Source organism: Equus asinus, chromosome 18 (genome assembly GCF_041296235.1).
Source record: "Equus asinus isolate D_3611 breed Donkey chromosome 18, EquAss-T2T_v2, whole genome shotgun sequence".
NCBI lineage: Eukaryota > Metazoa > Chordata > Mammalia > Perissodactyla > Equidae > Equus > Equus asinus.
The window spans coordinates 13,456,951-13,469,005 of record NC_091807.1 but is presented as its reverse complement, the minus strand read 5'-3'; the positions used below and the strand labels follow the sequence as shown (position 1 = coordinate 13,469,005).

Below are 12,055 nucleotides of genomic sequence, written 5' to 3'. Positions count from 1 at the left end.
AAAGTAGAATGGTGGTGCCAGGGGCTGGGGCAGGGGAGGAATGGGGAGCTAGTGTTTAATGGGTACAGAGCTTCAGTTTTGCAAGATGAAAAGATTCTGGAGATGCATGGTGGTAAAAGTTACACAACTGTGTGAATATGCTTAATGCCACAAAAGTGTACACTTAAAATTGATTAAAATGGTAAATTTTATGTTCTGTATATTTTACCACCATGAAAAAAGTGCTTATCTCAGGAACTTGTCGTATAAGAGATCCAAATTTTCTTTAATTAATGGAAAAGAGAGATGGGAGACGGGGAGGTGCGTGGGGCAGAGCCTTGAACCCCCACCTTTGAAGGGAAGGTGTTACTTTTATATTGAAGGATGATATTTTCTTCAGGATTTGCTATGTATTTTCAACTTAGTTAGCTAGGCCGATGGTTGTTTTCACTGCCTTTTTCCTCCAGATTTGAGAAATATTAATGCCACCTTTGAAATCTGTTTACACAGATGATGGTAAGTCTCATTCTCTCATTTTATTAGTCAGGGTTCCTCATTAATTTAGAAAATTGTTTGTTCAGTTAAGACCTGTCTCATTTGATAATGGTCTCTGAATCCCCTGGATTATGGCAGGGGTTTTACTTTGTAATAATCTCCCATGAGAACTGTCCAAACAACTGTGAAGGCAAGAGAGAGCTGCGAGGGGCAATCCTATTCCTGAAAGCACGGCAACAGGGGACTGAAGCTGACCATAATGAATCTTTTCTGCTTTTCACTGGTAAGTTTCTTTACATGCACCATTTATATCCTCATTTTTAATTGTATCAAATAAAAGGAATGGAATTAGGGTATGCCCTAAAATTCCTGTGTGGCAATATAAATACATTTAGGGTCTCATCGGAGAGTCCACATCAGAAAGAAGAGAAAGGATGTTTTCATTAAAGCACTTCAGCCAACTCTATTCAGAGGGAAGTAATTTATAAAAAACATATATACATTTATTCACAACAATTGCTAGTTTTTTAACATTTTGATGCTGAATTTGTAAGTATGATATGTAAGCAGTGTTTTTGAGGAGTTATTTTGTTCTGTTTTTATGAATATGAGAAAATTTTTTGTAAAATATGCTGCATTAAGGTTGCTTGCTTTGCTTTGAGACATCCTAGGAATCAAATTTTTTTCTTTATTGTTTGAGTAATGAATTCCGTTCAATGTTGGCTTGGTTAAACTACCATGGAGGCAGCTTTCTGAGTTACACAGCACGATGAATGCAAGGTACAATGGATTAATCCAGTCCTGCAGATGTGCTCATTCAAGGGTATAAGCGCCTCTCAAATTCTTTTTTATGTTATTACTTTTTTTTTTTCCTCTAGCCTGAAGTGGATGAGTGAAAGTTAGCAGGTAGTCATAGATCTGGAAATACTTTATAATGCTAACCTGCAATTGTGACCATCTGCCAAAGCTAAAAATGGATTTCAAAAATAATTTTATTCATTTCTATCTTTGTTTGCAGCAGGGCATTCTGCCCATTTATTGGTTTTTCAAGATGTCAATGGGAGATCCCTGTCATTTGGGGAAATAAAATGGTTTACTTTGATGTTTGTTTTCTTTCCAAATTGCAAATAAGATTAACATAAGTGCTAGAGATGGTGCTGACATGGGTTGTAATACCTAAACAGGAGGCATTTTACACCAAGATAAGGGACTTAATCTTAGAGCATCTTGAAAAATAAAATGCAATTGTGAGTTGTGGCAGGCTGAATCATCGAGTTCGGGTTGCCGATATAGGCCCAATTTACAAAGTAACTGCGGGTGCTCAACTTTGCTTTGTGCCATATAAATCTGACTGGAGAAATCCCATTTCAGGTGATTTAAGTGGTATTGTGCATTCTTTTCTAGTTGATCTAAAAAAGCTATATGTGCTTTATATGAATGTACTTCCCGTGGAAATAGGCAGTGCAGCAGCAGAGACGATAGCGTTCCGAAATCACTCTGAATGGTACTCTAATCAGTATGCTAATGTTTCTATAACATAGGATGGCTCGGCATAGTGTGGCATCCGTTTGTAATCCTGCTACTAAAGACCTATAACCATATAATGAGCATGATTGTCTTTCTCTGTAATGTGAGGATGGGAGCACATACTCACAAAGAATTGTTTCAAAGCCCTGTCTTGTGGCCTCACTTTGACTGCAACTCTCTCCCACCTTTTAAAGTTGTCCTTAAAAAGTGACTTGCCTAGAAACGTATTTGATTAGACCGAACCATCATGAACACTTTATTGTTTTGTTCAAGCAGTCCAAAGTTTATGTTACCCAAATTAATTGCTTTAATAAGAAAATGTCCACAAGGTACTTGGAAAAAAAATAAAAGATATTTTGAGTTTTTAAAATTCTTCCTTGTGGAGTAAATAAATAAGATTATTTAGCGTATGGGCTCTCAACCAGGGTGTTGTGAGACCCTCCTGTGCTGTTAGGAGCTGTGAAAAAGGGGTGGGGCTATAGCTTTAGCCAGAAATTTGTGTGTAATTTGAAACATATTTTATCTGTGCTTGTAGAAATGTGAACATATGGGACACTGCATTTAAAAAATAGATTAAAAATCACTGATTTGGTGGAAAGAAAGATCGCAGAATTCAAAATCTCTAGGAAGGAGGGGATTTTAAATATTGAGCATCACATAAAGATTACCACTAAGCAAAGCCAGTGAAAGAGTTAAACGCCCTCTTGTTTAAGTGTGGGGGGAAACTGTAAATCTTTTAGTAAATGGGGTTTTTAGGAGAAATATAAAGGCAAACTTAATGAACTACCCATTCTGAACCAAGGATACTATAAATAATCCATTAAAGGTGATTGCTATTATTTTGGATCTATAAACTCGAAATAGGGTCTATCTTTCAAACGGGAGGCAGGAATATCCTTTTATGTACACCACTCTCACTCAGAATTTTTCTTAGTGTTTTACACTATGATAACGCTTTTAGAAAGCTTGCTCATTAGAAGCAAGATGATTTTCTTGTTGAGCTCATCATATAGTTATTGAGTTTAACATTACTTTGTAACCCAATAAAGTTACAAATCAATTATCCTTGCACCATTTCTTCAGTGCTTTGAAGTGCTGCCTCTGTCTTTATTTGGCCTCTGTATTCTATCCCGCTGGGTGTCTCCATTCCTTTCCTTATACCCGCTCCTTGACTTACCTAGTAAGGTAATTCTAATGCCAGGGAAATATCTTATTCAGAAGAATATCCTCTTGTTGTCCTTCTTCAAAATTTGGACTTTTAAGTCTTTATGCCTGTAAATGAATTTAGGATCATGCTGTCAAGTTATATAAGCTTTGATGGTATTTTGATTAAAATGGATTTGAATGTCACATCATCTTTAGGGGGAATTGTCTTCATTATGGGGTTGAGGACTTCAATCCACAAACACGTATAACTTTTCATTTATTCAGATCTTCTTTCATGGGCTTTCATGATGTTTTATAATTTTCTCTATAAAATTCTTGCGTATCTGTTGCTAAATTTAATCGTGAGGGTCTAAGAATTTTGTCTACTGTTGTATTTTTTTCCTAATTTGTTTTTGCTGATTTATAGATACATTATTGATTTTCAGATATTAATATTACAAATGAGTAATTCTCCTGAATTTTTAAAATTCTGGTAATTAGTTTGTGGTTTTTCTTAGATTTTTGTATGCAGATAAGCTGTAAATTTTCCTCTTGTTTAGCAATTATACCATTCGCAACTTCTTTCTCTTATAACATTGACAAATAAGAATGTTATGAAGGCAGGCATCCTAATGTTGTTTCTAACATTCCTGAAGTACTTCTGAGTCTCCTCGAGGTTTTTGATAAATAACCCTAATGAGCTTAAGGAAGTTCTGTCTTTTTCCAATTCGCTAACATTTTTATCATGGATGAATAATAAATTTTTCAAATGCCTTAGAATATTTATTGGAACAATAAACTTTCTTTTTAATATTTTAATGTATATTAAATGTTGAAACATCCTTAATTCCTATATTAATCACTGATTGGCCATGGTGTATTTTTATATACACTATTAAATTTGATTTTGTTAACAGTACATTTAGGCTTTTTTAAAACTAATAGACCAAAATGTTGGTCTGTAATTTTCTTAAATTGACGAGCAAATTCTGTCATTTTATTTTTCTGGAATTCCTATTAATCTTACGTTGTTGTGTCTCAATACCTCCACACTTTCACCTGAGTGTTTCATGTGTTTTTTATTTATCCCTGTATGTTGCACGCTGGGCGAACTCTTCAGCATTTTTTAATTCTTTTGAGAGGTTTAGAGTTCATTCAAATTTTGCTTATTTAACGTAAATTTCTATGATTGTATTATTCTTTTTCAAGACTTTTTAATTGTTTATTTTTTGTTGCTATTTAATGGTGGTTGATTCAGTTCTGCCTATTTTGGTTTCATCATAGATTATTTCTTTTTAGTTGGATATTACTTTTTCGTTTAGCTCTGTGAAGGTCATAAATATTCTTTCTTAAATTATTTCTCCATCCATTTGATGATTTTAATTTCATCTGGAATGAATGGTTTTCTTTGCAGATTGTCAGTTCAGTTGGCTCCTTCTCACCGTTTTATCCCTCCGAGCATTTTGGCTAGCGTTGAATGAAGAGCTCTTTGTCTCTGTCTCTGTCTCTGTCTCTTCCTCTCCCTCACCCTCTCCTGCAACCCCCACCCTCCTCCTCTCTCTTTTTCCTCCTTCCTGGCCTCTTTACCTTCTGTGAGGCATACATCTCAGGTCTCTCTGAGCCCCCAGTTTAGAACCAAGGCTTACATTGCTGGTCCAGGGATCTCATCCCGCGGTGTTATGTGGTGTATTACTGATCCGGTCACTGAACCAGCTGGCAGCTTGTCTCAGATCCCACTGTGCTGGTTGTGTTGTTGAATTTTGCTCTTCTGGCCTACAGCTTCCTAGAAGCAAGAGCCCTGGCAGCTGCTGAAAGGAGCTTTTTTCAGCCTCCTGTAAGTGCTGCTGTAGCCCCTGGATTTCAGCATGGAGTTGGCTTTATGTGGAGGACGTCTATTGCACCTTACCCCACGAGGCCCAGGATCTACTCAGTGCTCCCTGTTTGTGGATGGGTGCTTCATAGGCCCACACCCTTACCTTCTCTCTCCACTTAGTTTCTGTTATGTGTTTACATGTTTCTGTTACATGTTTGGTTTCCCTACATGTTTATGTATTTTGGAGCACACGTGATGTAGGTTTTACATAGGTCTTTTTAATTTTCTCAATAATTTGCAATGTGTTTGGAGCAGAGGTTACTTCAAATATGAAACTGTAGAGCATATGAGTTCAAAGTTTAAAGGTAGAAAATGGCAATTCAATTCAATCTTTGTTTTGCTTATTTCTTAATAAAATACATTTTTAAAGGTGAGAACATTTTCAATGTGAGACTATAGTTTTTTACTCATTGTTTCAAGCAAGAAATCTTTTTCCTAATCCAGCAGACCTTTCTATTTATGATACCATTATCAGCATCACCAGTTACTACACCCAGAAATTTTCAGTATACTAAGTGTGTAGCTCTCTCCTTTAAGAATGTTTCCAGATGATGTCATAACTAGACCAGTTCTGTCTCAGAAGGAAAAAATATGTCAATTCAGTTAAGAAGTTTGCTTCCCAAATACAAAGATTTACAATATAGTTCAAATGGTCTTAAATACAAACTCATACATTTTAAAATTCACTATTCCATGAAGGGATAAAAACAAGTAGACAGTATTATTTATTAATATAAACACTGTAAACATTAATATTAATGCCTTTATTGTAGTTGTGTTTAAATGTAGACATTTAAGAGTCTTGTTTGAATTTCTGGCTCTGTAATAAGTAGTGAGAATGTTGAAAATTGGCATACGATGAACTCTTAATCCCAATGCCCAGGATCATTTAGATAAGGTACTATAAAAAGGTGGGTCGATAGATGACTTGTGAAGTAAAGTTATCCTTTTGTTATTCCTTGACTCAAAAATCTCTTTATTCCAGGAGGGCTCTATGGACAGCTTGTATGAGCCAGTCCCAGAGCAACAAACTAACCAAGAAAGTGCCTCTGGTAGAGCTGCTCCTCTCTCATGCTTTGAGGAGAGTGGAAAAACCCGCAGCAATCTCTTCATGGTGAGTGAACCCTTGTGTTGAGTGGATTGCTTCCCTATTCTATATTGAGAACCATTTGCTTAGTGCTACGTGTTCATACAGCAAAAGTCCACGCACTCAGAAAGTATTTATTTACTTTTATTTCTGATTTTCTCTTTATTGTTGTCTCTTCCATGATTTTGGCTTATTAACGTGAACTACCGTTTATAGAGTATGTATTAGGTGGTTACATAAGTTAACTCATTTAATCCTCAGAGCAGCCTTATGACAACAAAGTAATTATATCATTTTCTAGATGAGGAAATTGCAGGAGAGAAAGGCAAAATAACTTGCTAAGGGCTATAAAACAGTAAGTGTTAAAGCTGGCAGTTAAATATATATGTGTCTGCATCAGTAGTTTACTGGTAAACCAGGTCTTCGGTGGGGAGAGGGGGACCCTGGATCTGTCGCACTTGCCAATTGCCCTGGTGTCAATGCTCGGTATACCATGGTTGATTTCAAGCTACCAGTGGTTTAATAACAGGCTTACAATACCTGAACATTTATTTCATTATGTCCAATGCCAACGCCAGCACACCACTGGCTGCTTTAAAGTCTGTGCTAACCGCTTTACCAAGCTGCTTCTTAAATTGATTGACACACACCATCAACTTACAAAACACGAGTATTAATAGAATGCAAATAGTTTTTGTGAATTATCTTTATAATTACTAGAGGCATAGAGTTCTCCGTGCTCTGCAAAATTGGCCCGGTTCCTGTTTAACAGTGCTGGCTGTTCTCTTAGTCAATTTTGTGCTGTATTTAAATTAATCCCATACTAACAAACTTACTTTGCTTCTATTATGGCTTAGGACAATACAAAACATCCTATGTCTGCTTCAAATAAAGAACGTGCCTATACTAATAGATCTAGATGTCCCCACCTCCTACCCTTGTAATCACACTTTTCCCCAATAACAACACAAAAATTAATATTAATTCTCATTTATTCAGTGCTTCCTTTTTGTATGGTTCTGTACTACATGATGTTATATGTGAAATTATTTGTGTTGATCTTCACACTGACTTCAGAGGGGTTTAGAAATTTTGAGAAAAGTTAAATAACTTTCCCAGTTAAAAAGAGGATGACTCAGGATCCAGACCCGGATCTTTTTTTGCCCTGGAGAAAGGATTACAGTAAAGTACCTTCGAGCTTTATACCTACCTGTTTTATTCTTTGGGGACATTGAAAACTTCTTATTTACATAGCTTCTGGAACATTGCTGTTTCCCAGAAACTTAGATCAACTGAAAAGCAATGTAATGTTAGTTAGCGAACACGTTCAATAAGTGTCAGTGAGTAAAAACGATCCAAAAAAAATTTTAGTTCAGTGTGAACTCTTCCCTCAATTCTGTACCCTTCTCAGTATCCATAAGACGTTGATGTTGACAGATGTGCATAAGAGGAAGCGACAGACAATATATTTTACATATTAATGTATGTGAGAGAGAGATCATTTACGTGGAGACTGTCAATTGACGTTACAAAATGTTCATAAGCATTTTTACTCTGTAATTAAAAAGAAAAATTGAATAGGCTCAAGGGCCTCAAGATGTTTCCTTCAATGTGTAAGTTTAATAAGTATGCATGAAAAATAGAAGTTCATGGCTTCCCAGGCTTCTAGAATTTTTATCAAACTTCACTTACATTGTGATAGAGGATGAGAATAATAAAAACATGATTTAAATTACTATGGCTCTCTCTTTCCATATATATACATACACATATATATCACGTATATGTAATATATGTCTCAGTATTTAATTTAAAAATATATGCATATATACACACATAAATGTGTGTGTGTGTGTATATATATACACACACTGAAAGGCAACTAGTTCAACCATTGATTCCACTATTTAATTATTGAATTATACCAATCCTATCAAATTATCATTGATACTTATTTTATTTCTAATGAAAATGGTTCCACAGCTTGGATAAACTAAAGTCAGTCTTTTAATAATGAAATTTAGTGATTTAGAACTTTGCTGACTTTTCTTCTAAGCCTCTGAAGAATGAATGCCTTTTCTTTCCTAGTTTATTCTCACTTCCTTTTTAAATTTTTTTCCTAATTCAAAGAAAAAAATTTTTGGACCTGTCTTGACAGTATCAGAGAAAGATGATTCTTTTGGGGTTCCTGTTCTATAAATATTAGAAAAGCACCCTTCCAGTTAGTGGAGTTATGCCTCAAGCTCTCAGTCTGCAACCCAAATGGATATGTCACCTTCCCGGAGAGGAGAAGTTGCTCCCAAACTCAAACTCATGAGAACCAACCTGGCAGCATATCTGGTCACAGTGGAAATTATAGCCCATACTAAAAATAATATCATTTGTCACATGAATTGAAAAGAAAAATCAAAATGAGAGAAGAATCCTAGGCTTCTTGGCTTCCCTTAAAGATATTTTATTTATGCCTCTTTATTAGGATTTTTACTATGCGGAAAGCACTGTTTTAAGCAAGGTGAAGAGCTACGTGGATGAACATAAGATGGTCCAGAGTCCCAAAGGAGATGATTCAGTGTAGACAAGGTGTAGAAGGGAAAGAAGATTATTTTGGTATTTTAAAGGAGGTTTAAATATTTTGGTGTTTTAAGTCAGAAATATCCAGCTTGCATTTTAATAGCAGTTCCACTAGGGGTTGGTAATGGAGAGCCAGTCCAAAGAGAAATTGATTTAAAGTGTTGAAACTTTATTAAGTTTTGTAAAGAAGAAGAATAAGCGATCCACTTGTATTATATCGGCAAAGCCACAGAGTTTTGGAGGGCTACTGCCAAAAAATAGTGGGTAAAGAGTTTTATAGAGTGAATAATTATGTAACTAAGTAAACATGCTGAAAGAAAATATACTAACATACTAGCCTAACTCAGGATTGACTACTTTGTTATTCTATTAGTTAAAATGTAGGCTGTCACTGCTTGATTCTGTGCCTATTTTAGTAGTCCTTTATTATGTCTGAAGCTAATAAAACATCTTGAATTAGAAATAGAGTGAGAACATAAAATGCTTGTACCTCTGCCAGTTTGGGGTTAACTGGATCAATCCTAAATGATCTGGTTTGCCATCTGTATTGATTGAAGTAAGCAAATAATTGTCAATTTTCCACCTCATTTTGTATCTCATAAATTAGATTGATAAGAAATTTGAGCCTTTCAAAAACGAGCTTAAATGTGGGGCAGGGGCAATGTCCCTCTTATTTATGTATCGCACATATTGTTTATACATTGCACAAATATTCAATAAATATTTGTTGGCTAAATGAATAGATCAGTGAAGCTTCATTAATCAAGCTAAAGAAAGTCTTCATAATGTAGACTGTGTGTGTAGTATCTAAAAGCATGAGCTTTAGAGTTGAGCAGATAGGAATTCTCATTCTAGCTCTGCCGCTTACCAGCTATTTGACCTGGGAAAGTTGCGCACATTCTCCAGACCTCAGTGCCTCCTCTGTAGAAGAGAACAGTCCTCTGAAGAGGTTCAGGCAAGTTCGACTGCAGAGAAGCGATGTCAAATGGTGATCTGCTATGCCCACCACGCTTCCCTCCCACAGTCTTTTCATCCTTGTTATAATTGGCCTCACCATCCTCAGAAAAACCCCCATAGCAAAACAAAAAAAGCGAAAGCAGCGCCTTTTCACCTCTGGATCGCCCACTCCCTGCAGTGGGCAGGAGGATGGCTGGCTTTCTGAAGGTGATCTCTTGTCTCTATGGAAAATAATTTGTATTATTCTTACCCCAGACTTATAGTTTTACACTGACATTTAAAATTAGTTAGATATAACAACTCTTCTACAATATTTGGGTGTTATAAAGTGGGGATAAATTAAAACTTGATTTTTTTCAGTTGAGATGGGGAGAAATGACAAAAAAAAAACCCACACACACAAAAGAAGGCAAGACTATCTAATATTATTATATTAGAAAATAACTCACCAACTAAAGGGTTGCTGTAAAAAGACTTTGCTGCAGCTTTTGGCAGTTGTTCTCAGCAGCAACTGGACTTGAGATCACCTGAAGACACAGATATCCAGACCCACTCTGGGCCTACGACGTCAGTAAGAGAGGGAGTGAGAGCAGCCCTGACCAAGAGGAATAGAATGCAATTCACAGATGGAACTTTAGATTTTCTAGTAGTCACAATAAGATTTCCTAAAAAGAGACACAGGTGAAATTAATTTTAATAATATATTGTATTTAAACCAATAAATCCAAAATATTATCATATCCGCATGTAGTTAGTACACACCATTAATGAGATCTTTTATATTCTTGTCTTTAAACTAAGACTTTGAAACCTGGTGTGTATGTTAAACATCTCAATTAAGACATTAAAGTTTCAGTGGTTAAAGTGAAATCCGGTCCTACTGAAACAGTAAAAATTGTGTACTTGTTCCCCAGCTTCAGCTTTTAAATTAAATTAAAATTTAGCTCCTCAGTCACGCCAGCCATATATCAGTTGCTCAGTAGCCGCATGAGGCTAGTAACGGTTTCCGTACTGGACAAGGAGAGGCTTGAAATCACTGGTGGTGTTGAGGCATCAAAGTAACCAGATAATATCATACCACACTTTATTCAGGGAAGTATAGATATGAAATTAGAAAAATATTTGATGATAAACATTTAGTTTTATACTTTTATAAAGAGATGAGACCATAGGGAATGAGTGTGTTAACCAGTGAGGAAGTTGAGAGGAGTGACTTGGCTGACGAGACAGAGGGAGGCAAGGCTGGAGTTCTAGCTTCCCAGATACTAATCTTGTTCTTTGGCCTCTGCCACAAGCACACATGCTCGCGCGCGCGCGTGTGTGTGTGGTATGCGTGTGTGTACACAAGAATTAGAGAAGAAGAGGGGTGAGTGGGAGAGCGTGCTTTGGGAGATGAGAAGTGAAGAGGAGAGGAAGATAGGAGGATAAAGAATCTGACTTCATAATATGTATGCTAAATATAATCTGATGATATAGGGGGCGTAGCAGAAAGAGCTTGAGATGGGCAATGCAGTTAATAGACTTGAATTTTATTCCTGCTCCCCAGGTGACTAAGAACTGTGTGTTCCTGAGAATGTTCTTGAACTTCTCTGACCCTAAGTTTCCTAGGCAATAAAATACGGATGAAAATGTCTGTCTCCTGGTTTGTAGTGAGGATCAAATGTTATAATACACGTTAAGCACCTGGCACAACACGTGTTAATGTTCGTTTTCCTTCCTTCTGCAACCCATCACACCAGCACACAGTGATCCTTTAATTGAATATCCTTGATTAAATGATTTTAAGTCAAACTCTCCCTCAAGCTTGGATGTCGTTTTAAGATAACTACTCAAAATAATTTGTAATCAACACTTCTTACCTAAAAGCATTGATTTTTACCAGGCTGGACAAGAAGAAGCAACAGGATTTATTGTTGATACGCATTAGAAAACCCAAGATTTTAATCTCCACAAATTGCCTTGAATCATGCACACTCAGGTTGAGCACAATGTTTGACAATTCAGTCCTAGATTTCCCACCAATTGTAGACAGCAGTAAATAAGCAAATCTATCACAGGGGTTCTTGTTTGCCTAATTCGTATTTCAGGGTGGTTTTTTCGGTCTATTTTACCTTAAATATTTTTTGGAATGCAAGTTTGATTTTTTTATACACTCACTTATCAACATTCTGCACTGATAAAAAGCACTAGAGAAATCAATTAAATTGTTCCTAGCTACCAGATGTTAATGAGAGAGTAATATAGCAGATTCAAACACATTTTTAAAGACAAATGATACCATGTATGTCTAACGGTTGGTTAGAGTACAGCGCTAATGAGGCCAAGGGCAGGGATTTAATCCCCGTACAGCCAGTTATTTTTGCTGTGTTCCATAGCCACTGGCAGCACCCATGACCCCAGCCTGCTGTCTTGCTATGCAC

At 36.3% G+C, this 12,055-nt stretch overlaps 1 protein-coding gene across 1 annotated transcript in view; it reads left to right on the top strand.

The window, feature by feature from the left end:
• The first annotated feature begins 608 nt into the window (after window positions 1-608).
• Window positions 609-12,055, top strand: part of SAMSN1 (SAM domain, SH3 domain and nuclear localization signals 1) — a 133,145-nt gene continuing 121,698 nt past the window's right edge. The window contains exons 1-2 of the mRNA XM_070488708.1: window positions 609-757; window positions 6,006-6,134. Coding sequence (XP_070344809.1) covers window positions 734-757; window positions 6,006-6,134 — 153 coding nt within the window. The 5' untranslated portion in view covers window positions 609-733. The remainder of the gene's footprint in view (window positions 758-6,005; window positions 6,135-12,055) is intronic.